Source organism: Gobius niger, assembly GCF_951799975.1.
Source record: "Gobius niger genome assembly, chromosome: 17".
NCBI lineage: Eukaryota > Metazoa > Chordata > Actinopteri > Gobiiformes > Gobiidae > Gobius > Gobius niger.
Window position 1 is genome coordinate 19,414,840 of NC_136868.1, and position 24,784 is coordinate 19,439,623.

General features: G+C 41.7%; 1 protein-coding gene across 3 annotated transcripts in view; it reads left to right on the forward strand.

Moving 5' to 3' along the window:
* Nucleotides 1–22,657, forward strand: part of LOC306976461 (myosin IXB) — a 39,701-nt gene extending 17,044 nt beyond the window's left edge. Inside the window, exons 3-45 of one of the 3 annotated variants that reach the window (XM_079574391.1) lie at nucleotides 49–268; nucleotides 400–909; nucleotides 7,073–7,167; nucleotides 8,283–8,345; nucleotides 9,485–9,584; nucleotides 9,888–9,988; nucleotides 10,167–10,296; nucleotides 10,378–10,467; nucleotides 11,256–11,372; nucleotides 11,457–11,591; nucleotides 11,811–11,932; nucleotides 12,009–12,150; nucleotides 12,226–12,421; nucleotides 12,504–12,579; nucleotides 12,856–12,948; nucleotides 14,127–14,240; nucleotides 14,790–14,829; nucleotides 14,923–15,045; nucleotides 15,117–15,197; nucleotides 15,280–15,390; nucleotides 15,473–15,595; nucleotides 15,679–15,828; nucleotides 15,894–16,054; nucleotides 16,257–17,315; nucleotides 17,617–17,689; nucleotides 17,797–17,909; nucleotides 17,990–18,099; nucleotides 18,858–19,036; nucleotides 19,111–19,218; nucleotides 19,296–19,463; nucleotides 19,536–19,574; nucleotides 19,650–19,761; nucleotides 19,847–19,920; nucleotides 19,993–20,185; nucleotides 20,269–20,397; nucleotides 20,506–20,611; nucleotides 20,696–20,827; nucleotides 21,044–21,167; nucleotides 21,342–21,392; nucleotides 21,849–21,964; nucleotides 22,050–22,189; nucleotides 22,301–22,353; nucleotides 22,533–22,657. In XM_079574391.1, the coding sequence (XP_079430517.1) occupies nucleotides 49–268; nucleotides 400–909; nucleotides 7,073–7,167; nucleotides 8,283–8,345; nucleotides 9,485–9,584; nucleotides 9,888–9,988; nucleotides 10,167–10,296; nucleotides 10,378–10,467; nucleotides 11,256–11,372; nucleotides 11,457–11,591; nucleotides 11,811–11,932; nucleotides 12,009–12,150; nucleotides 12,226–12,421; nucleotides 12,504–12,579; nucleotides 12,856–12,948; nucleotides 14,127–14,240; nucleotides 14,790–14,829; nucleotides 14,923–15,045; nucleotides 15,117–15,197; nucleotides 15,280–15,390; nucleotides 15,473–15,595; nucleotides 15,679–15,828; nucleotides 15,894–16,054; nucleotides 16,257–17,315; nucleotides 17,617–17,689; nucleotides 17,797–17,909; nucleotides 17,990–18,099; nucleotides 18,858–19,036; nucleotides 19,111–19,218; nucleotides 19,296–19,463; nucleotides 19,536–19,574; nucleotides 19,650–19,761; nucleotides 19,847–19,920; nucleotides 19,993–20,185; nucleotides 20,269–20,397; nucleotides 20,506–20,611; nucleotides 20,696–20,827; nucleotides 21,044–21,167; nucleotides 21,342–21,392; nucleotides 21,849–21,964; nucleotides 22,050–22,189; nucleotides 22,301–22,314 (6,133 nt within the window). In that variant the 3' untranslated portion in view covers nucleotides 22,315–22,353; nucleotides 22,533–22,657. The remainder of the gene's footprint in view (nucleotides 1–48; nucleotides 269–399; nucleotides 910–7,072; nucleotides 7,168–8,282; nucleotides 8,346–9,484; nucleotides 9,585–9,887; nucleotides 9,989–10,166; nucleotides 10,297–10,377; nucleotides 10,468–11,255; nucleotides 11,373–11,456; nucleotides 11,592–11,810; nucleotides 11,933–12,008; nucleotides 12,151–12,225; nucleotides 12,422–12,503; nucleotides 12,580–12,855; nucleotides 12,949–14,126; nucleotides 14,241–14,789; nucleotides 14,830–14,922; nucleotides 15,046–15,116; nucleotides 15,198–15,279; nucleotides 15,391–15,472; nucleotides 15,596–15,678; nucleotides 15,829–15,893; nucleotides 16,055–16,256; nucleotides 17,316–17,616; nucleotides 17,690–17,796; nucleotides 17,910–17,989; nucleotides 18,100–18,857; nucleotides 19,037–19,110; nucleotides 19,219–19,295; nucleotides 19,464–19,535; nucleotides 19,575–19,649; nucleotides 19,762–19,846; nucleotides 19,921–19,992; nucleotides 20,186–20,268; nucleotides 20,398–20,505; nucleotides 20,612–20,695; nucleotides 20,828–21,043; nucleotides 21,168–21,341; nucleotides 21,393–21,848; nucleotides 21,965–22,049; nucleotides 22,190–22,300; nucleotides 22,354–22,532) is intronic. The other 2 variants (XM_079574392.1, XM_079574393.1) reach the window with 2 other exon arrangements.
* The last annotated feature ends 2,127 nt before the right edge of the window (nucleotides 22,658–24,784 follow it).

A 24,784-nucleotide genomic window follows, 5' to 3' on the forward strand; every position in this document is an offset into this window, starting at 1 on the left:
CAGGCAGCTCTCAGTGGCGTTAACACTTTATAAATGTTTGTTTTTTAGGGTGCAGAAGGACTCCACAGCAGCCTCAGTGATCTCAGATGCTGCGGCAGCACTGGGGCTGGACCCCAGTCACTCGTATGTGTTGGCTGAGGTGAAAGAAAGTGGAGGAGAGGAGTGGGTTCTGGAGGCTGGGGATCTGCCGGTGCAAAGGGTTCTACTGTGGCCGCGGAAAGCTCAGGAGAAACACTCTCAAAGTCTGGGTTTCTACTTTCTACTGCAGGTAAATCTTGTAGTGGGTGGTGCTGGATCTAGTTGGAACTCTTGCTGCTTATGACCTGTTAGAGACAAAATAAAATATTTTCACATTTTCAAGTATAATAGTAACTGAATAGGTTGTTATTTGTCTTGTAGGAAAGGAACCAAGATGGCACCATTTGTTATGTCCACCTCCCGCTGCTATCGAAGGAGCAGCAGGTTCAGCAGCTGGCCGCGAGGGGTTTCCTGCCTCCTCCACAAGATGACTTTGCAGACCTCTGCAACCTCCCTGCCCTCAATGAGGACACTATATTAAATAATCTTCGCACACGGTTCTACAAGAAAAAGATTTACACCTATGCAGGAAGCATTCTCATCGCCATCAACCCTTTCAAGTTCCTGCCCATCTACAACCCCAAATATGTCAAGATGTACGAGAACCACCAGCTGGGCAAACTTGAGCCCCACATCTTTGCCATCGCTGACGTGGCGTACTATGCCATGCTCAGGAAAAGAGTCAATCAGTGCATTGTCATCTCTGGAGAGAGCGGCTCAGGCAAAACTCAGAGCACCAACTTCCTAATCCACTGTCTGACCGCTCTCAGCCAGAAGGGCTACGCCAGCGGCGTCGAGAGAACCATCCTGGGGGCAGGGCCGGTCCTGGAGGTAAGATGCAAGATAGTTTCTTTGTTGCAATATAGCAATGCTACAAAGAACAATTATAACTGCCGAAAGACTATTTATGTACTAGAATCAAGAAACGAAAAAGTGTAGCAGAAGTTCCTCTCTGACGTGTTTCTCAATGCTGCTTGTGTGTGTTTTGAAGAGAGTCTTTAGCTTGGAGTGCACAGCATGCTGACATTACTTATTCATTTCCTTTTTTCAGCAGTACAGGCAGGTGACCAAACTATTTTGTTATAGTTATAGCAGATTTCCATCTGCTAACTATAACTATATAATTGCCAGTCTCTAGATCGCTGCTCACTGCAATGTGTGGCTTTGCTCTCTTGACATTCAGCACTTTCAGTCAGTGGTTCTGTCTGAGGTGAAAGGTTCTGGAGGGATGGAGCGTTTTTCCTCTTCTTCAGCAGAGCTTGGGTCCCTCTGATTCATGTCACTTTCGTTCATTCACTCAAGGCATTTTTGCGTGCTCACCCATTCCAGAGCTGTGGTTGCAGAAGCAGACATTGAGATGCATTTAGACTTTATTGGTCAGAAGAGGAAGTGTTCTCTTTGTATTTGGCAGCATACAGGCCTCTTCTGGTACAAATACTTGAGAGTACATAGAGAAATGGGCTTGTGCAGAATACAATGGCATAGATCACCAACATACAGGGGAGTTGAGCCGCAGGCCTCTGTTACATTTTGAGTACATGAGGTCATTGTTTTTAGTCGAGCTGTATGGGCTGCTGGCAGATTCAACCCATCTGACATGAATTATGAGAAAACGCATAGAAACTTTGGCCTTCGTTGTGCAAACAATAATTGGCACTAACTGAATGTCTTATAATAGTTCTTATTAGGGGGGAAAAGCACATGTTTGCTTTACTTGGCCATGTAAGAAGAGGCCGCACAGTGCTTAGAGCAGTTTAACCAGTTTAACCTGTTCATGAGTAAACTGCTTGTTGTGTAGTTCGTTGGGAACGAATGTTTATATTAGATCTGATTGGATATTTACCCATACTTTGCATACTTAAATACCCAGTTAGTTGCAGTGATGGTTTCACGCCTTGATTTGTAGTCGCAGAACAAATATGCTGGTGCGACATGGATTATACTGTATTTTGGGTGACCTTGGTGCCAGTCCATCTTATATCATTACCAACAGGAAGTTCCTATCGTCCGGAACTCTCTTTAACAGGAAGTGACTACGACACGGGAAGTAACCACACTCCTTACTGTGCGACTTAAGCCTTGAGGGGGCGTAGACAGACACGGTGCTGTATTGTTGTTCAGGAAGTGCAGAGGAGTTGCTGGCCATTCTAGTTCAGGATCTAATTGTCTCCTCATCATAGATCTTTTATTTTTGGCTCTATTTGGTCAGGGCCAAAAGCTGAATATTCAGCATCAATTACAGGATTAATACTAAGAATGAATAACGAGTGACTTGAGCAGCTGAGGAAACGTTGATATGGGCATGATGCTACAGACAGGTTCAGGATCTATTCATGGCACCGTTGCCACATAAGCCCTGGTTTGATGTGGTGCTCCTGTAGACATGGGTGGGGCTGGGTAAAAGGGCTACAAACTGGTATAACAGAACACCACCGTCGCTTGGTTATTGCAGCAACGTTATGATATTTCACTAAACCATTTCCACACAGTACGTTCCATTAAGTGTAAACATACATACTAAATCAGGGCTAAAACAAGGCTACTAAATTGGCAAAATCAAGACGATGTTGTAATTTTGCTTCTTCACCTAATGTTGTTAGGCCATTTGGCAATAAATTGTACAACATTACTAACTACAGATTAAACCCCGCTTCTATTGACCTCTTAACCCCCACCTGAACCGAGCGCATTTTCTCCACTTTCTCCAGACACAGGACAAGGATTAAAACGCAATAAAAAAGTGACACGAAAGTGACAAAAAAAGCGCAGAAAAAAAGTTGCCAAGAAGCAACATAGTAACGACAAAAACGTGATGAAAAAGCAACAAAAATGACAAAAACACAATGACAAAAACATGTTAATTAGAAAAAGTGACAAAAAAGTTGCAATCAGTTTTGTAAGCCTTAGCTTTCAAATGAGGCATTACACTGTTGCTCTGAAGTCGAGAAGCTTTTAGATATGGGTAAAGCAGAACTGGAGAAAATGCACTCGGTTAAGGCGGGGGTTAAGAGGTTAACAATGGACAGCACTACCCAGTTAATGGCACTTTACTGTAGTGAGAAAATAAATCGTAAAACACCAGCAATTCCGTATGTGACCCGAAAGTATGTGGTGAGCTCTCGCATTTGCTGTGTGGTATTCCTATACAAACTCCGGCCCAGATTTAAACCATCTCCTCAAAGAGTTCCTAAAGCTGTCGTTTCAACTTGAAGAATTCACTCTTTGTTAACCAGAACCGTTAATTATAGCTCGAGGGGGCGTAAGTGCCGTTTTTAGGATGCATTTTGTGTGATGCCAATTTGGATGGCAGCCACGCACAGAGGAGGACATTCACTGCCAATGTCATGTGATCTCACTAAAGCTTCTAATTGAAGACAACAAACAGTTATTACTATTTGTCTGACGGCTACTTGTAATATGCATCCACTCTCTAGCCACTACCATAGAACACACTCTGACAATCGTGAAAGAGAGATTTTTGTCCTTTTCGTGTGAAGTTTTTGTCGCTTCCTCGAGTGTCCGTTGTGCTCTGAATGTGGGAACCTCTCGGTGGCAGTTGGCGTGCTTTCGAGCCTTTTGTGAATGCACCGTGGCTGTAGTGAGGTGTCAGTGTCATGGCCCTGGCAGCGCTTTTGGAAAACGAGGCCTATCTTGAGTTGGGATCTTGTACATTTCAACTTTTTGACATTACTAATTTTTGAGGGACAAATTGGTCATGTCTTGCCTGAACAAATGTATCCAATACAGACTTATACGAGAGTCCATTGCATTTTTTATCTTCGCTCGAGTAATAATATCTCGTGGGTATGTAATTTATTCTGCGCCAGTGTGTGCCTGCGCTTTGCCTGTTGAGACGCACAAGTCGTAAACACCTTTGGTATCGAGAAACTCCCCATGGTTTGCGAGAAAGGAGTGTATATTTTTATGGAGTTGCATGTAGCACAATGTACAGTGTGCGAGGCTTGACTCATGTTTAACTGAAATGTACAAAGAAGCTCAGTGTCCATTAGTGATGCATAATGAATCACGCTCAAACTGAAATTGCAATTATTTAGGCAGTACAGCTACTTTTGCAAACGACAAAATCTCCATGGGTTCTTCTCATGGATAAAAGCTAACCCTTTGGCTTAGATTTATTTCAGTCTTCTTTCCAATGTTAGATCCTCTGGACATATTTACAACTTGCACATTGAACAGATTTCAAAGCATACAGTAAATCTCATTTCTGTTGCAACACTTGTCAGAAACTACGGTTCCCAAATCGTGCAGCCCCAGCACTTTTGTGCAGTGATTTACCTTCATTTCTATTTTATTTGACAATGCTTCACTCACTTAGCGTACAAATACAGTGGGAAGAATAAATAAGTACATTTCTCACATTTCTGCCTAAATTGGTCATAGAATGTGGTCTGATCTTCATCAAAATCATAAGAATGAGTTAACAGTGTGTGCTTGAACTAATGCCACCCAAACATTTGCATTTTATCATATTTTTATTGGCCATAACATGTAAACATTCACAATACAGCATGGAATAAGTAAGTACACCACCTAAATCTCACTGAACTGCAGAAGTTTTGTAAAGAGGAATGGTGTAAGATTCTTCCTGATCGTTTTGAGCATCTAATCTGCAACTACAGAAAAGAAGGATCAGCCAGAAATTTAATACAGGGGTTCACTTACTTATTCCATGCTGTTGTGAATGTCTCAGGTTTTTATGCAAAAATATATATATTTTTTTTCCCATTGATGTCATCATGTTGGCCCTGAGGCAACAAAACAGCCCCACACCGTGATTCCCAATCCCAAACTATTCAACTTTGGTTTGCTTTCCAGTAGTGCTGTTGGAAAAATATACTGTGGACTGATTAACCCAAAGTTGAATAGTTTTGGGAGGAACGTCATGTGTGGAAGAAAACTGGAACATCACATCAGCATCAAAACCCTAGCCCCACTGTGAAGTACGGTGCAGGAGAATCATGGTGTGGGGCTGTTTTGTTGCCTCAGGGCCTGGACAACGTGCTGTTATCAATGGAATATTTTGCAGAAAAACCTGAGACATTCACAACAGCATGGAATAAGTAAGTGAACCCTTGTATTAAATAGCTGCTGATCCTTCTCTTGCAGCAATAACGGCTTTTATGTAGTTGCAGATTAGACACTCACACCGATCAGGATGAATCTTGGACCATTCCTCTTTACAAAACTGCTGCAGTGAGATTCATGGGATGTACTTACTTATTCCACCCTGTCCTGTGAATGTTTACATGTTATGGCCAATAAAAATATGATAAAATGTTTGTGTGTTGTTAGTTTAAGCAGACACTGTTTAATGATTTTTGTGATTTTGATGAAGATCAGGCCACATTTACTGACCAATTTAGGCAGAAATGTGAGAAATTCCAGACGGTGCACTCACTTTTTCTTCCCACTGTAATTTAAGTTCTGCGTTTTGAAATAAAGACTTCACCTCTGTTCCTCCAAGTGTTTAAGCTCAAGTCAGGAATTGGGATTATGTTTTTTTAACACTGCCAAAGAAGTTTAGTATCTATCTGACATTAATAAAAAGTAAAAGTAAAAAAAACAAATAGGTTCTCATTTCCCAACAACTGTTCGAGATGCGCCGCCTCGTTTCCAAAGCATACAAATTAAGACCACGTTTCCTGGTGGTCATGGCTTTGAAAACCATTGGAGCGCTTCCTCATACCTATTGGAGGCTCCAGCCAATCACAAGCCGCGCCGACGGGCATGTTTGAATACGAATGATGCTGTGACTTGTTTAGAATTCTCCGTACGGCGCTGCAGCGGCAGGTTTCCCAGGGTTTTAGGCCTGCAAAGCTTGTTGACGTGGAGGATAATTGGGACAGAAACTCTGAATTTGGCGTCAGGGGCATCGAGCGTGTGGAGGCTTTTAATAATTCCTTTTGTACTAGGCACAGCTTGAGAACAATGACAAAGTGAGGGGAAACGGAGAAAGTTGAGTAAAGGAGATGGCTTTGTCTGAGCAAGATATTTCTGGTTGTTGATGCTTATCTTTTTAAAAAGCAGTGCGGTCTGGAACTGTTGTCTTAAAAGGTATTGCTGCAAACGTTTTCCTTTATTTGGCATCCGTTTGGCGTCACTGAATTGGTTAGGCCTCGTGCAAATTCGGCGAAATGCTTTGGAAATCACTGGCACCTCTGCAGTATAAAAGTAGGTCAGCAGTGCTTGAGGAATCCCGATGGCAGCCTTGAGGCGGGCGTGTAAAGTTATGCCCCCCCCGAACTCTAATCAGGACTAACAGCACTGTATCAAATTCATCCTGCGACTGCCTGCACAGACACAATGCAGGGCCTATTTAACATTCACTGAGTCAACTTCCCCTGTGGTGCCCTTTTGTTTGCGAGTGGATCAGTGGAGCTGTGACCATGTGAGCATGTGCATCAAGGAGCGAACAGAGCGCCGCTGTATCAATGATTACTGAAGTTTTGCAATTCCCAAGGCCCCCATATGCCGCAGCCTGCTATTTTTCCCATTGAAGCACGTCTTGGCTCTCATTTCTGATGTGAAAATGCTGAAATAAGATGTGTTGGGTTTTTTTTGTGATCATTGTTCTGCTTCTTGTTTATTTGTCAAGCTCCAGTTTCAGTTTCAGTCGTTTATCATTACTGCCTTGTGCATGCTTTCTCTTCCTCTGCTTCTCATCGAAACACAGACACACACACTGGCTCACAAGATAATGAAGCAAAGAGGCTTGTAGACGTAAAGGGGGGGGGGGGGGGGGTTAGATTGATGGGCATTTTTAAGTGCAGGCCAAAAGGGGACATCGAGTTCCTTAGACATTTGCAAACACACATGTGGTTTTAATGTGGACACTGACTGTATATTTATTCTCTGAGGTCTAAATGCTTTTTACGTCATTATAAGTGTATGTAAGTTGTTTTTATAGTGGCAAAGGAAAAGCAGCAGGACTCTACCTAAACCAATCTCTTTTTTTTTTTCATTATTATTTCAGGCTTTTGGAAACGCTAAAACCGCCCACAACAACAACTCCAGCCGTTTTGGTAAATTCATCCAAGTGAACTACCTGGAGAGTGGTGTCGTCAGAGGGTGAGTAAACACGACATGTTTGCATTTAATAACAAGGGTTTTGTCCCGAAATTAACTTTGTTATTTTTAAAGTCATGTGATGATTCCTCCTTCTGTATTTACTCACTGAAACTTACAAAAAAAACCTCATGACCTTCCTGTTTCTAAGCACCCTGTCTTTTGGTTTGGTTAGCTGCGTCACTTCCACATTATCTCATGAAGATTGCAGATGGGGGCGGTGGAATAGTTAATGCCGTAAACCTTTTTTAGACATTGTAATATTATGTAAACTTGTGCTAGGCTCGCTAGTATCCTATAATAGCATGAGGCAGCAGCTGGTATCCAGGGTTTGCGTTAAATGGTGTCCTAATGTGATTATGTCCTAATGGCAGTCACTCTCTTGGTGTTTTATTGGGTTTCTTATACTCACGGGTTTTAATCCAATCAGGAAAGTTGATTTAGTGGTGCCTGCCTCTTAAATTACATCAACTTGACAGTTTTTGTGTTGAGTTACATAGTGTCCTATCCTATTTTGATAATAAAAGCCAGGCCTCATGTTTATCTTTAATAACTGGCATCTACCTGTCGCAGGAAATTTGTTCTGAAGTGAAAGAGCCCAAGAGTCTACAACAACAGTGTAGAAAATTAAAATAAGTTCCTGTGTTGTCCTCGACAAAGCTGCTTCACCTGTGCCCATCTCAACACATTTAAAGGGTCAAAGATCCTCAGAGTGTCTTTTGTCTTTAGGACAAAACGTGCTGTGAGTGGCCATGAAATAGCTCATATAGCTATATGAGCGATAAGCTCGCTAATCTGTAAAAACCATGATTAAGACCGTCCAACCTGGTCCTGCAGTTACACGGATCTCTTTTTGGATCTTTTGTCTTTTCATTGTATGTCTAGCGGCGTGTTTTATAATAACTATACAGAAAAGACTAACTTGTAAAGTCTGATTTAGAAACCGTATGGGCACTGTGGTTCTCCGCACTGGCAGAGTAAAATGCTTGTGACCAAATGATTTGCCGTCACATCATTTTATTGGCCTTTATTTTCTGCGCGGCATCTCTCCCTCTCCAGAGACACCTCACAAGTGAACGTTATAGTTTTCTTATCACTTCTTTTGTTCTTGTTTCTAGGGCTGTGGTGGAGAAGTATCTTCTTGAAAAGTCACGTCTTGTCTCCAGAGAGAAGAACGAGAGGTGAGCCGTGACAGCTGAGGTCTTGACCTCTGAACTACTGACCTCTTTACAGCCCTTTTTTTTACCAGAATAAGGCTTTTCTGAGAAGAATACTAGATCCTCATAACTTGGTTATTGCATCAATTTATTGAGATGTCCCACACAATGCTTGTACAAAGTGAGAGTAGTGTTTGTATTTAAATATTTACGTTGTGCGATTGCTAACATTTCTGAGCAAATACCAGGATTAATCATTAATGTTTTCTGAGTGTCGGGGCTGTGTTGGTGTAAATGGCCTTGCATGGAAAAATATAAATGTTTCAATGGTTGACGACCGTTTCTAAAAAAGGACAAGGGTTAAAAAATCATCTAAGCAGCACAGGATGACTTCTAGGTATATGTTATTAGATTATGGCTTTGAATAAGAATTTCCAACAAATTCTGTTGTTGAAAGACGCAGAAGATTCACACGTCGCTGATTTTCTCATGTGCCCCTTGTTTTGATGGTATCATTATTCACTGCCACACAGACGCCTCACCAACAAAACTCTCTGGAACTTACATCAAGCATGTGGTCCTACGCTCCCTTAGTCATCAAAGTTTCCTGTTTAGGTTTCATGTGGAAACCGTACTTACCTTCCAAATGTGTGGGCGTATTCTTGGCCTGCTCCTGTAGTCTGTGCACTGCATTGCCAATGCATCTCCTCTGTCTAGCCACTGAGTGAGCCCATATGATGTCATTGTTTGCATTTGATAAACCTGGAAACTCATTACCCCAGTCAGATTTTACTATACAGTCCTGTTGCCTGTCACAAACTGATATGAACATCATAGACCCAGTGTTTGATGATTGACCATTTATGGCACTAATAATGGAAAGAAAAACACAAATATATATCCTGTTATGTGTATTTAACAACGACTATAAAAAAAAGTGATTAAAGGGGTCATGGTTTAGTTGAGCATCATAGAATCAACACATTGATGTCAAGACCACAGACCACAACGAAAAACAAGAAGAAAAAAAATAATCAAAATTGAATTGTAAATGATGTAAAAAAAAAATGATATCCTGTTGAGTTTTCTAAAAAAGTTCCAAAGGATAGAATAAAAATGTATGTGTATCCTTGGACTGCATGAACAACTTTGGTCTTTTTCAGGAATTACCATGTGTTTTACTACCTGCTGTTGGGTGCTTCAGAGGAGGAGAGGAAAGAGTTTAAATTGTTGCCACCCGAAGAATACTTCTACCTCAAACAGGTAACATTTTGCATAAAGAAACTAGTTACTTTCCTTTTATGTGTTTGATAACCTACTGTCGTAGGTTAAATTTTCCTCAAACATAGTTGATATTATTACCTTTGAAAATGTAGCTAGTTTTCCAAAGGTTTGATGTTCTTTTGTGATGTTTAATTTTACTTCCTTATTATCTCATCACTGCGAGTTTCTGTGTCGGTTTTGTTGAATAATAATTAAGTTTCGGTCAAAATGAATCACTATAAATAAAACAAACATTTTAGTGAGTTTTACAAAATCTTCATCAATTACATTATTTCATTTTAGCAAAACTTTAAGGTTGAAGATGAGGAAGACTTGCGACATGACTTTGAAAGGCTGCAACAGGCGATGGAGATGGTGGGGTTTCTTCCAGCCACAAAGAAACAGTGAGTAGCAGCGTCTAAGAAGTTTGTTCAGAGCTATAAAGTAAAGGCTGAAAAACAAAAGCTATGTGTGATGAGCTAATGCGTCGCTTAAGAACAGCAGCTTATGGCCAGTGCCTCTGTTTAAACACGCTGTAATGATCTCTTTTCTGTCCATAACATGATCATATTGTTGTGGCAGGATCTTCTCCGTATTATCAGCCATTTTATATTTGGGGAACGTGGCCTACACGAGGAAGTCTAACGGTCGGGACGAGGGTTTGGAAGTGGGGCCGCCAGAGGTGCTGGCGACTCTCTCTGACCTGCTCAAGGTGATGCACACGTCCTTAGTAGCGCACACACTGTCTCGACTCTATTGAGCCGGTGGCATTGATCTATCATTGTCTACTTAGGTCAAAGAAGAACTGCTGGTCGAAGCTTTGACCCAGCGGAAAACGGTGACAGTCAATGACAAGTTGATCCTCCCCTACAGCCACTCTGAGGTAACGAATCATTGGAATGAAGGACCGTAGGAATTGGTCACGTTTTACTTTACTGCGTCGTAAATATTTGGAAATATCTTGGTAACAACTAGGGATCATTTTAGCCTCTTAACCCCCACCTCAACCAATTTTCTCCTGTTCAGCTTTACCCAAATCAAAAAGCTTGCCGACTGGAGCTTACAGCCTCTATGCCAGATTCACGCCTCATTTGAAAGACCAACAAAACTGACTTTTTCGTTGTAATTTTGTTGATTTTTTTGTAGCTTTTTTTAAATAATTTTTTATTTTTTTGCCTTTTTGTCGCTCTTGACACTTTTTTGCGGCGTTTTCATACTTATTTACGTCTCGTTTTTTTTCCAGAAGCTTTTAGATTCGGGAAAAGTCAAACTGGAGAAACCATACTTAGTTAAGGCGGGAGGTTAGGAGATTTAATGTACATTCTTAGTTGTTTACTCTTATTACCATGATGTAAACTTAATGTGTGTCCTTTTGTCCGTATAATTACCTTGTTATTACACTATATTTCTATCCTTGCTGTTACTGCGCTATAAAGGGAACCTGTGATTCCAATCTGTCAACAATAACATCACAAACGCCGTCCACACTGTCCACACTGTCCACACTGTCCACACTGTCCACACTGTCCACACTGTCCACACTGTCCACACTGTCCACACTGTCCACACTGACGCATCTTTTACAAACATCTATGCCATTACCTCATAGTACACAATACCATGATCTATGTCTTTCAACCAACGTCTTGTGTTTGTATTTTGGCACTCCAGGCTGTGACTGCGAGAGACTCCATGGCCAAGTCTCTGTACAGTGCCCTGTTTGACTGGATTGTTCTACGCATCAATCACGCTCTGCTCAACAAGAAAGACATGGAGGAATCTGTCCCGGTAAGTTTCTTCAAAAGCCACAGGCGTGATAAAAAGCGGATCAGAAATGTTGCATCCTTTAACGCCTCCCCCCCCCTTCGTTAGTGCTTGTCCATCGGAGTCCTGGACATATTTGGCTTCGAGGACTTCGAGAACAACAGCTTTGAACAGTTTTGTATCAACTATGCAAATGAGCAGCTGCAGTATTACTTCAATCATCACATCTTCAATCTGGAACAGGTGATTATGTTTTTATGCACAGTTTTCTCATGATCTGTGAACAATTTCTAATTTGGTCTGGGAGCCACAGCATCATTCCTCCTGTAATTAGATCATGTATTTATATTCTTTATTGCATTATTGCTCTGTTAGTTCAATATGAGCATAGCTTTTCTTGTCAGGGCAGTGTTCTGGTGCACTTTTTATGAGGTCGTTGCTCAATATTATGTCTTGATCCAGGAGGAGTACCAAGCAGAGGGCATCACTTGGCACAACATCGACTACATAGACAATGTGGGCTGTATCCACCTCATCAGTAAGAAGCCCACCGGCCTGCTCTACTTGCTGGATGAGGAGAGCAAGTACGACACTTTTTTTTCCTTTCTCCATTGAACTTTCTGTGTGGACATTTCCTGTCATTGCATCTTTGCGTTTCAGCTTTCCACACGCCACCGAAGAAACATTATTGGCCAAATTTAAGCAGCAGCACCAGGGAAACAAGTACTTTGTGCCCACACCAGTCATGGAGCCAGCGTTTGTCATTCAACACTTTGCTGGGAGAGTAAAATACAAGATAAAGGTGTCATGATTATCACCGAGCATTACCTATGTACAGTTTAGGTATTGATCTAAATGCGTGGTGTTTTTTGTGAAGGATTTCCGAGAGAAAAACACGGATCACATGCGTTCAGACATCGTGGCCTTGTTGAGGAGCAGTGATCGGGCGTATGTGCGTCAGCTCATCGGGATGGACCCGGTGGCGATGTTTCGGTGGGGGATCCTGCGCGCCACCATCAGAGCCCTCGCTGCTTTCAATGAGGCCGGGCGTGCGAGGGCTGCTAAAACTTCAGGTACTACAGGGATTACACAATGACTTTTATTGTTTGTGTTTAATTTCAGGCTAAATGTTTGTCTATATTGTTGTTGTGCCAGGTGTTGTGCGACCCATCTCCAGAACTCCTCTTGGAGAGCTCCAGCGATCCAATACTCCAATTGAAAGAATGTACAAGTAAGCAACGTGTGGTTTGATCTCTCCTGAGTGTGGGTTTAAACAGTTAAACTGTGGGCTCTTCTTCTTAAGACTCACGTTATACTGTATATTACATTGATATGTTGAAGATCAGGCTTTACTTTATTTGTGGTTTTGGACGATGCAGGCAGGACAATACAAAGCTGAGTTTAATTGCAGGTCCTACCTTTCCTCATTTTGGTCCGAGCACTGTCCTTCTCCACTTTTTGGTGACCCCAGTATGTGTGGTTTTTCCTTTTCCTCTCCCCTTCACAGACGAGCTTCTATGCTCGATTTTTGCTTTGATCACTCTGAGGAGCGCCCTCTAGAGGCCTTTGAGGACATCTTTGCTAGCTATGAGAATAAGAAGTAAGTACTCCAAATTGGTGGCCAGGTAAACAACTTGAACGCAAGGGGCCAGGCTGGAGAAAACCATTTTATCATTCTATTCCAATGATTTTCATTGCTATAAGATGGTTCTCACAATTTTTGGTATTGTTGACAATACTTTAGTCTTTTGTTTATTGATTTTATTTTTGTTAAGAGTAGACACACTACTGCTCCAGGGCTCCAGAGTGAGAACAATCTGGGTGCATGTGTATAAAGCTTAGTGTAATTGTTGATATTCTTTCTTTTGGAGCACAGATGGTGATTGTATTATTGGAATATTGGCATTGAACCCTTTTGGGACATTTGTAAGGAGACTCAAAATGTTACTCCGGAGTCCTGTTATTTAGAATAAGTGAAGTTGAGCCCACAAGTAAAGGAGACACTTTGGAGGGTAAAAGCACTTTTGCTTCTAAAACAATAATTTTTCTGACCATCTGCAAACATAGACGAGAAATCTAACTAAAAAACATACCTTTTCTTCGGTTTGGCCTCTGAGTTTCATAGTTAACCAGGGTAAGTATAGACAAAATTGCATGAATTAGCCATGAGACCGAAACGTCTCCAAATTAACCTCACCAAATGTATGTCAAACAGTGACAGTCTTAATGAAGCAAATGATTCTCTAAATTAAGCACCAGTAACCGCTTCCAGTCTCACAGCCAATAACTGGTCCAGCATGGAAAAAGACCGCCAATGACACTGAACTTCGCCTCTGCATGTTAACTACCCGGTGGAGGAAACACGGGTGTGAACACATCTCTGCCAAGTCTCTTTGTGCTACATGTGTGTTTTTCTGTTCTCACTGGGATAAAGCGGCATGGTTGGGTGGTCACGTGTGTCTAGCGGCTTATCTAATGTAAACATGAATAGAGATAGTTTTGCTTCACAGATGAATGGAGTAAGAAATCCTTTAAAATGCAGACCCCCAACTATCCTGCAGTGTGTGTGTGTGTTTGTTTGTTTGTCTTAAACCAATGGCGGTGGTGTTTTTTCCCCCTTTGACAGTGAAGGATCTGCAATGTATTGACATAAGAAAAACGTCATTCTTCTTTACTCCTTACCCTTTATGTCATCAAATTAATTGGACCTGTGCCCCCTTCCCCTTCTTCCTTTCCGGTGCACTCCCCACTCCTGCCCACCTTGTATGGTTCACTCAGAGACATGCATGCACAGATCATCAGCTCCATTAAGAACTTGCAGCTGGATGCTGAGGACCCTCGAAAACTGCTGCAGTCCTGGGGTCGCCTCCGTTTCCCGCGGCACGTCCTTCAGTGAGTCTGCAATCAGACTGGTGTCCGCCCTCTCATCCGCTCCGTCTGATTTAGACCAAAAACACTCCATTTTGCTTTTCATTTCAACCAGTCCATGGCTCTTGTAGAACTGGCTAGTGGCTGTACTGATCATTCGTGTCACATATTTACTAGACACTGCATTATAAGCTCAGTTTTTTGCTCTGAATACTTTTACTGCCACATGCATGAGCCCTACTTGTATTGGGCCTGCAACGATATATGCAGTAGTGTTACAGCATGACTTCACCTAGAAAAAGATGCTGTATCTTCAACTTGTCAGCTGTTAGGCATGTGCCGCATAACTGAGGTCGATTTAGACTTTCTGCCACATTCCTTCCTCCATCTTTACTCTTAGTCTGTTCATCCTTTCTTACCCACATCATTATCGATCGCTTCTCACAGGTTCGACCACTGATTCACTGACAACGCATGAAGAAAGCTCCCGTCAGCACTAACCTGCACCTTCGCCGTTCACAAATAGACTGTAAATTATTGTGTAATTTACTGTTTGTTTTGCTGTATTTGCAGGAAAAACAAAAATGCCAAACAAAAACAAATAATCCCCAAGGTAAGTGTTTTTTCTTTTAATATACAGTAAGTACTGTATATATACTGTATATATATATATGTGCTTTATGGATGATCTTTTTTTGCTTTACAGAGATTGTTGGATTCTCGGTCTCTGAAGTTCATTGTGAGTCAAACACTACACGACCGCACCACCAAATCTCTTCTTCATCTGCACAAAAAGAAGAAGCCTCCGAGCATCAGTGCCCAGTTTCAGGTACGACTATTGTGATACATGCAAAGACTTTTAAAGCAAAGGACCTACATGTTTATTTCATTTTTTTTCAGACATCTTTGACAAAGCTTTTAGAGACGCTGAACAGAGCAGAACCGTTCTTTATCCGCTGTATTCGCTCCAATGCTGAGAAGGTACATTTAATCTACTGTAAGTGTTTTGTTCAGTTTAATCCGAGTTTTATTAATGGTGTAAAATGTGTTTTTCTACATGCAGAGGGAGATGTATTTAGATGAAACCTTAGTGGTTCAGCAGCTACGATACACAGGAATGCTGGAAACTGTTCGAATCCGTCGGTCCGGTTATGGAGCCAAGTACACTTTCCAAGTATGACACTCAGTTTGTATAAAACACACTGTGAAGTATTGTTATCATTGTGTAATATTTACCCCTATTGCTTTTCTATAAGGAGTTCTTCACGCAGTTTAGAGTTTTGTTGCCAAAGAATGCCTCCGCCTCAAAAGAAGAAATTTCAGCTCTGTTGCAGAAAATGGGTCTGGATCCCACAACCTACCAGATTGGTAAAACTAAGGTACCATATTACACTGGAAGATGGGCTTGATTTTAGTTTTTGCTTTGTGAATTATGAACATTGAAGTGTACATTTCTGAATAGGTGTTTTTGAAAGAGCTTGAACGGCAGCAACTTCAGGATACACTACACAAAGACGTCATGCGCAAGATCCTTTTCCTTCAACGCTGGGTCAAAGCTCGACTGCAGAGGCAGGAGTTTCTGGACATGAGACATGCTGCTGTTGTGATACATGTGAGCGTATTATTAGTGCTTTAGACTTTTAACCTGCTCTCATTTTAACGACCCATTTTCTTTAGCGCTCTTGGCGAAGGTACTGTGAAGAGAAGCGGAGGCGACGGGCTGCCACTGTTATTCAGGCTTTGTGGAGAGGGCACTTTCAGAGAAAAGAGTACAACCGTCAACAGGAAGGTGCTACGAAAATTCAAGCCCTGATCAGGGGTCACTCTGCACGCAGAAGGTAAATCTCTGAATGTGTAGATCTTGATATTTATTTCATTTTATTTAAAAGTGTTAATGCCTGTAAAATGTAATTGAACATGATCCACACTGTGAGTCCTGAAATGATATGATGGTCCAATACTAAGAGATATGTCTACCACACAGCCATATTGTACACAGTACATAATGCATGCACATTAATTATCACATGTATCCCACAGGTGCCAGTCCATTCGGGAAGACAAACGCAGAAAAGAGGAAGAGGAGAGGGAAGCACAGAGGAGACAAGAGGAGGAGGAGCAGAAGAGGAGAGAAGAGGAGGAAGAGCAAAGGAGGTTAGAAGATGCTCGAAGGAAAGCTGCAGAGGAAGAAGCGCACAGAAGAGCTGAAGAAGAGGCAGCCCAAAGAGCCCAGGCCGAAGAGGAAGCAGCTCGTACAAAGCTGGAGGAAGGAGAGCGAAGTGAAAGTTCTGAGCCCCAAACAAGAGACCATCCTGACATAGAGCTAGTCACTGAGGAGACTCTAGATCATACTGAGGACTATAAATCAGAGGTAGAGGATGCAGAGGTCACAACAAGCTCACAGGATGAAGATTTCGAGCAGACAGAGGGAGAAGAGCCACCATCGTCATGCTATGTAGCAGAAACCAATGGTACAGCAGCTGAGGCGGGACCTCGGCAGCAGGACAAGGATGAGAATGCGGAAACTCAAGCAGCGCCCTCCGTTGAACTGCAACCTCTGCCTCAGGTGGATCCTACAGACTTCTTACCCGAAGATGCTGGAAATAAGAAAGCGAGACTTCCCGGCAGTGACAGAAGTAATTCGATACAGGAGAAGAGAGAGAAGCGAAGAAGAAGGGGACTCGAACATAATCGTAGGGAGACCGAACGAGCAGCTGCCTCATCGTCACCACCGACCTCAGACGATCGCTCTACAACTCCAACTGTGAAAACTCCAGACACCTGTAACATCCGAGAGCGAGCTGACAGCAAAGAGATCGACCAATATATGTTTGTGGTGCAGAAAATAAAAGACGACAAAGGTGATAAGAAAGAGGAAAAATCGTCCCCTCCTAATGTCGCTCCCGTTCGTCCGTCAACTTTACTCCTGCAGCCTCTTGACCCCGACAAAAATGGGTTCGCTGAAGGCGCGGCCGGAGCAGCAAACCTGCAGCGGCGTCCTGGGGCGATGAAAGAGAAACCAGAGAAATGGAAGGGAAGGAGGAGCGATGACTACGACACTGTTGCGTCTCCAGCTGGAAGAAATGGGGCCTGGAAGAGGCAAGTGTAATAGAGTTAAAGAGATAAAACTAATTTAGGGAGCATTGTCATATTTAGGCTTTTCAATGCCCTGGAGATTGTTAGCCTCTTTGTGTAATAGCTTGTGTGAGAAACTGTTCCCGAACAATCATAAAAATTACTTAGACATGTGTGTTGTAATAAGCTGAGGATAGAGCGATTATACCAAAAGGGGCAGCAGTGTTTATAGAGTAAACTGAAACAAACCTCTCTTATTTGTCAAATATAAAGGCAGTTAAATGGCTGCCAATCCATAATTCATTGCCTGTATGGATGTTTACAGAATGGAATCCGCATCTTCCATTGACAGCTTATCTCCAAGTTCAGAAGGGGCCGGTGCGTTGTCTCTCCGTGAGGTAATGATACAGATTATAATGAAGCGAAAAGATACAAGTTAATATATATATATGTTGCTTTTGTTGCATAGCATTGATAAACTTTTGATAAAATGTGATTTGTATAGTTCAGTCAGCCAGACAGCCATGCAGAAGGCTCAATGGGAGGTTCATTTAGGCGGCGACACCAGGACTCGGGGCACCAGGATTCATCCCAGCCCATCCCATCCACACCAGACAAGTAAATGCTACAGACCACTTTTTATTATTTCTTCTTGTATTTTGACTAAAGCTCATGACACTGGTCTCGTGTTCTTATAGATCGGGTGGCTTCTTCAGCAAGATTTTGAAGAAACGGGCCCAAAAAGAAGCACAGACTCCTGAGGGAGAACTTACACCGAGTTTCAGTGAGAAGTCGTTTGGTGGAGAAGGTGTGGAAATGCAATTTTGTTTGACTTAACCTTTTAACCCCCCGCCTGAACTGAGCATATTTTGTTCAGTTTGGTTTTACTCAAATCTAAAAGCATCTTGGGGGGAAAAAAAGCGTTAAAATAGCGACGAAAACGAGGATGAAAATACAATTTAAAAAAAGTGACAAAAACACAATAAACAAGCGACAAAACACAATTAAAAAGTGATGAAAAAGAGCCACAAAATCAACAACAAAGAAGCAACAAAAATGCACCAGAAAAGCAGCTATAACAGAGTTAGAAAATGACTAAAAACATGAGAAAAAACACAACAAAAATATGACAAAACGTGGCGACAAAAAGGTACCATCTGTTTTGTAGGTCTTAGCTTTCAAATGAGGCGTCACTCTGGCCTTTAGGCTGCCAGCTCCAGATTTGGGTAAAACTGAACTGGAGAAAATGTGCACGGTTAAGGCAGGGGGTAGGGGGTTAAACCTGAGGGCAATTACTTTAAGCAACATTTTCCTTTTCGCTCATTACTATCGTTCGTTGCGCACAAATTAAAGTTTTTTCTCAACATTGCACTTTTACTGACTGCATCTGAGTTGCTGAATAGACCCGGTGCACTTCAGCAAGGCCTTGAGCCGAGAGGTGAAAAGAAAACACATGTGTATTACCGTTATTATTTCCAGGACTTGGATAATCCAACACTTTGCTTTCTCTGTCAATACCGACTCGAGCTGGCGTGTGCTGTTCAGTAACAAATCTTTTGCCTCCAGGATCCGCTCGCCCGCTTTCTCAGCCGCATGGGGACCGCTCAGGGAAACCTTTAAGTCGCAATCCCACCATCAAAATCAGTCGTGCCACAAGAGTGTCCGAGCAGTGGAATGCCTCTCTGGATCGGGAAATCACAAATGCCAATGAACTGCGCCACTTAGACGATTTTTTAAACAATCAGGTAATTTTCACTTGCACAAAATCATGTTGACTTTCAATAACAACCATTAAACATAGCCTTTTTTTCTGCTGCAGGTGAATGACTTCCGATCTCGAGGAAAATCTCTTTCTGCCACTGAAGCAATCTTTGTAACAGCCACAATGCAGTTCAGAGAGACCATCAAAGCCATGTATTCCCTTTCGGTAAGTCTTTTTCAGGCCCAACACTAGATTCACTGAGTTCTACAAAACCAATACATTACATTTCTTTGTCCTACAAGCAACCCACTATTAGTTACAAGGACCTGATGACAAGCTACAAAAACAAAGTGTTTCACCTGGCGGATGACAAGCAAAAGGCAGAAGTCCAGCTGGTGGTGAACCTGTTCCAGTCGGTGCTGGACGGGTTTATCAGAGGAGAGATGAAAAAAGAGGATGACACTGCTAAGGTGAGGCAGACACTTTTTGAAGGAGGCATTTCTATTGTTAGAGATGCCATTTATAACTTGTTTTTATTGCAGCCAAAAGCGAGGAAAAAACGACGGAAAAAGGACAAAAGTGTAAGTTAGTGAAAGCGTTTGCTCTGTTTTCTTTATCAAATGGCGTAGGTCCTAAAGAATGATTTTATTTTTCAGATGGAGAGCCCCTTGGATCATGTTTTTGTCAACTATCAGGTCAACATTATGCAGTCTTGTGACCAGTGTACCTCTTACATCTGGGTCATGGAGAAGGCCTATATGTGCAGCAGTGAGTCATCGTACAGTGCCATGAAACCATTTGTGATAATAACTACTTTGGGCTTCATAGTGTTAATCAAATATCTCTTTGACAGGTTGCAAAATGGTGTCCCACAAGAAGTGTCTCAACAAAATAATCACAGACTGCAACACATTCTGTGCCAAAAAGGTGTGCGCATATAGATGTCATCTTTTGAAGATGTTTGGGTTTGTTTCTAAAAGACGTTTGGTGGTTCTTTAGGGGGATGAGGAGTCCGGCGGTCTACACTTTGGAGTTCGTGTGGGTCTCTTGGTGAATGAGAAAAATCCTGTGCCGATGGTGCTGGAGATGATGCTGGAACATGTGGAAATGCACGGTCTTTATACAGAAGGCATCTACCGCAAATCAGGGTCTGCCAATCGAATGAAAGAATTGCACCAGCGACTTGAAACCGGTGGGCGCTGTTTATTGAACATCTGAATGCTTGTTGCCTGTTGTTCCTGTTCAGCCTCTGATCTGATCTGTAACAACATTTAGATCCTCATATAGTTTGCCTCGAAGACTATCCTATCCACACAGTAACAGGACTGGTGAAACAGTGGCTGAGAGAGCTGCCTGACCCTCTTATGACCTTCACTCACTACAATGACTTTCTGCATGCAGTTGGTTAGTATTGCCACTGGGAGGTAGTATATCTCAGCGTTTTTGTACTTTGATCTAAATTCCAAGATTTTCAAATAATGGATGAATTTGATGTACTTTATATTTTGTTAGAACTCCCCGAGAAGCAGGAACAACTACAGGCAATTTACAAAGTGTTGGAGGAGCTTCCAACAGCAAGCTTTAACACTCTAGAGAGACTAGTCTTTCATCTTGTAAGGTATGCCTTTCACTTATTTGTTGTGTAATATGTCATTCAAAAGTAGTTCTATGTTTTGAATCCTTTCTGTGTAATAAACTACAGGGTCTCTAAAGAGGAGGCGCACAACCGCATGTCTACCAATTCTTTGGCCATAGTTTTCGCTCCCTGTATCTTGCGGTGTCCTGACAGTGCGGATCCCCTTCTTAGCATGAAGGATGTTGCCAAGACGACCATGTAAGTCTTCTACTCAATGAGCAGTCAGGGGTACGCAGAAATTAATATAATGATAATTAATTACATTTTGACAACAACAATATGGGAGTGATATGAAAATAAAAGACCATAATATTTGAAAATGAGTCTTTTTAATTGTTCCAATGTATAAATAATGAAAAATGACGACATTGTCTTTCAGTTTTATAAATGTTTTTTATGCTGTGACTCTTTTAGGTGTGTGGAGATGCTTATTACTGAGCAGATTCGACGTTACAATGAAAAGATGGAGGAAATTGAGCAGCTCGAGTATGCAGAGACACTGGCTGTAAACCAGCTGAAACTGAAAAGACAAAACACGGTGAGGGAAATGTTCCTCTTGGCCTCATATTTGCAATTTAGTGTTCTTCAAATAAAGTCACTGAGATACTTGTACACACTACACTTGTGCCAAAAGCCCAGTTTCAGATACTGTGGTTCTGTGGTTGATGCGGCCACTTGGGTAACATAGGCAATGTTCCTTGTCTCTCTTTAGCACTTCTGGCATTTACCTCTCAGGTTCTCACCTCCTTACAAAGGAGTGGTGGTATGTATCCCTCATGTAGCTTAGTAGCTGTAGTGACATGAGACTCCATGCATTGGTAGCTGTGCTTGTTTCTTTTTTCCACCATCATTTCCTCATTACTAACTGGTTGTTGTTGCATGCTGCCTGAGAATGTGCTTGGTTTGTGGACAATAAAGTAGTTTTAAAATCTCTCTAAAACAGAGTAGACAGTAATTCATCAGTTGTTATAACTGTAATAAAAAAAATAATATCACTAGTAGGTAGTGCATTTGAAAATATTTTTTTATCCGGTGTTGGACAAATGCATGAATGACAAGCACCTCTCACCCAATTTTCCCTCTTACTAACAGAGACTGGTTTTGGTATCATGGTGTAAAATGAACGGTTGATATGGTTAACATTGGAATGGTTTCGATTTTAGTATAGTATAATGCAATAATTAATCATGTTGCCTCTACATTATCTTATCAAATATAGGTTCACGAGAAAGTCAGCTCGGAGCTCCCTGCTGTTCCTGAAAATGAGCCTCTAGATTCAGAAACTGAGGCTGAAAAGAACTTGGTTGAGCGAATAAAGTCCATCAAACAAGAAAAGTAATGCTATTTTCAAGCTTTGATTACAGATGTGTAGCTAAGGTATGTATTTTCTAAGGATTTGGTGGGTCTTTTCTTTTTTTAGAGAAGAGCTGGCTTGCCGACTGCCAGAGATGGAGCAGCCGGGTTCAGACCAGGAGAATTTGGACTCTGAGGCTTCTTTGAGCTCAGAAAGTCTTTTGGATGAGCAGCAGCGCTCTTCAGCTCACAGCTCCGAGCCTGAAGGTGAGTATTTGGTTCACTTTGATTCTCTTCCTTTCCTCTTCATCCTACCTGTGGTTTCTGACCAAACCACGGGTCCGTTGGCTTGGGCCCTGGCTTTTCTTTGTGGTGCAGGTTTGGACCAGTGATGGTGTTGGGGGCGTCAAGTCTGCTCTTTAACAAAGCAGGTTGGAAAAACATTAACCCTATTTCTACATGCTTCTGTGCATCTGTCTGTGACACACAACAGCATGCTCAATTCATCTGTTTCGCACTGCAAAACTCACTTTAAGGGTCTACTTTATTAGTTGGATGTTGGCTGTTCTAAGAGTAAAGTAATAACTAAAAACATTTTTTTTTCTGTCAGGATGTTTGTCAAAGAGATGTAAGCCGGTTTGTCCACCCAAACCTTCTGACCTGGCCCTGCGATTCTCAGCTCTGTCCGTTGCAATTCGAGGCCTCAGCCCTACAGGCTCCTGCTCTTCAGCGTCTAGCTGCTCAACATCACCTTCTGACTCTCCCTCCGCCCTCAGGCCTCCACTGAAGCGGCGCCATCCCTTAACCCCCGAGACAGTTAAACTGCCTCCCGGGTACCAGTCAGCTCAGAGACGCACATTTCCAGAAACACCAAATCAAAAATCTAAAGTCTTGAGCAATAAGACGGGGCAGTGTGGACGCAGGATAGACTCTACTCAGTCCTTGTACATTGACAGCTCAGTGTGTGACCACGTACTTTTATCGTCTGCTTCCTCTATCTCCACGGTTTCGCCCTCATCCAAACACCAGCAAGAAACTCAGAATGGCCAGAGACGTTTTTCTGACCCTCACCTGCCCTACACAGATGATAATCTCTGAAATCACTCTATTGTGACATATGACTTTTATTGGCAACCGCCTGGGATTAACCAGAGAAAAGGTAAAGTTACTGGGGGTTTACAATGACAGAAAATCGATGCTCGTCAGTTTTTCCTGATCAGCATTCTGCTAAATTGTATTGTATGACAGAAAATAACCTGGACTACTTGTTGCCAAGCACCTTTTCTATTATTTTAAAATGTATTGTTTATTGTTAACGTGTCCTGTCTGGACAGGCTGTATTTGCAGTTAGCCTAAAATGGACCAGAAACCTTTTTCTTTCACCTGCTTTGTTTTTAATGCCTTCGTGCTAACTTAAATTTAGCAGGTTCCAGTCGCACTTTTCTAGTTCTTAGTTCTCCTGAGCATGGGATGGCAACATGCTTACCGAAATGCTAGCTAGTGCCTTGATATGTACAGTATGCTGAAAAAACTTGTGTAATTATATTTCATCCATTTTTTGTAAGCGATAAAGTTTTGTGTTATTGGGGGGGGTACCTTTGCCACACAGATTTGGACTGAAACAACACATGACAAAAAGGACCTAGCATTTGCCAATGGCCGATGCTGCATTCAGCAATGTTTTGTGTTGGTTTCAATTTTAGCGTTATGCACAAAACATTAAATGGAAAACATATCCTTAATGTAGCAAAGGGAAACGAAGGCAGCATATGCCATTTTCAGTTCAAATTGAACACAAGTTTAGCCCATTCCCCATGTTAGCGCCTCAGTTATACTCAACTTCAGACCTATATTCTTAATGGGAAATAACTGAAATCTGTCGCCATCTCTGTGATGTATGAATTGTAATAATGTTCCTCTTTGACTGCTGTGTTAATGATGTCTGTGTATTAAGCAAACAATGTGGTAATGTAAGGAGTGAATGGCTGCGACTGAATGAAAATGTAGTAGTGTTTAGTATTAACATGCTAATACAAACAAACATGCTTCAAATACGCCTCGGTGTGTTTTTTGTGTTTTTCTTGCTGGATGGAAAAGACAACTCAGTGCTACTTACAGAAAGAATTCAAAATGTTTACGTTTAAAACATTTTCAACCTTATTGTGTCTATGCTTTTACTATTATAATTTGTTCTGGTGTTGGACTGCTATGAAGTGCATACGACACAGGCAAATGTAAGAGTTTGAAGAAAACAAATCTAAAAGTAGGTTTTCTCCAATTTGACATTGTGATGGTTTTGTATTGATCTATTACCAATACATGAGTGAGTCAGAGTTCAATTCCAGTGTTACTTTAAATCGAGCCATAGTTCGTTTTCTGCATTGTTGACTGTGTGTTGACCTATATATGACAAATAAACCAGTTAACTTTTTTTTTTCTCTCATAAAATTGCCACTTCACTGGAGTTAGAAAATGTGCCCCTTGTCACTATCCTGTCAGAAAGACAGTCTTACAAGGAGAAAAACAAAACAAGCACTGTCGTGTACAATTTACATTTTCACTGCGCTTAAAAACTTGAAAATTTTAAAAATATGATTGATAATGATAACATTATCGAAAATAAGTTAGACATCTATGTTTAGTAAAGAGTTGTTACTTTGTTTTTCATGTATTAAAGGTGTTGTTGACCTTTGCACATCAACTCCATGACTTCAGTCCTCAGCCCATAGCCATAATACTTTTATTTTTATTCAACAACTCTATTGTTCAACTCTATTGTTGTATATATTTCTATGTTCAACACGTACACGAACTGCACAGTTGAAAAAACAAGTCATACGTCATTACTGTGCGACAGACCGA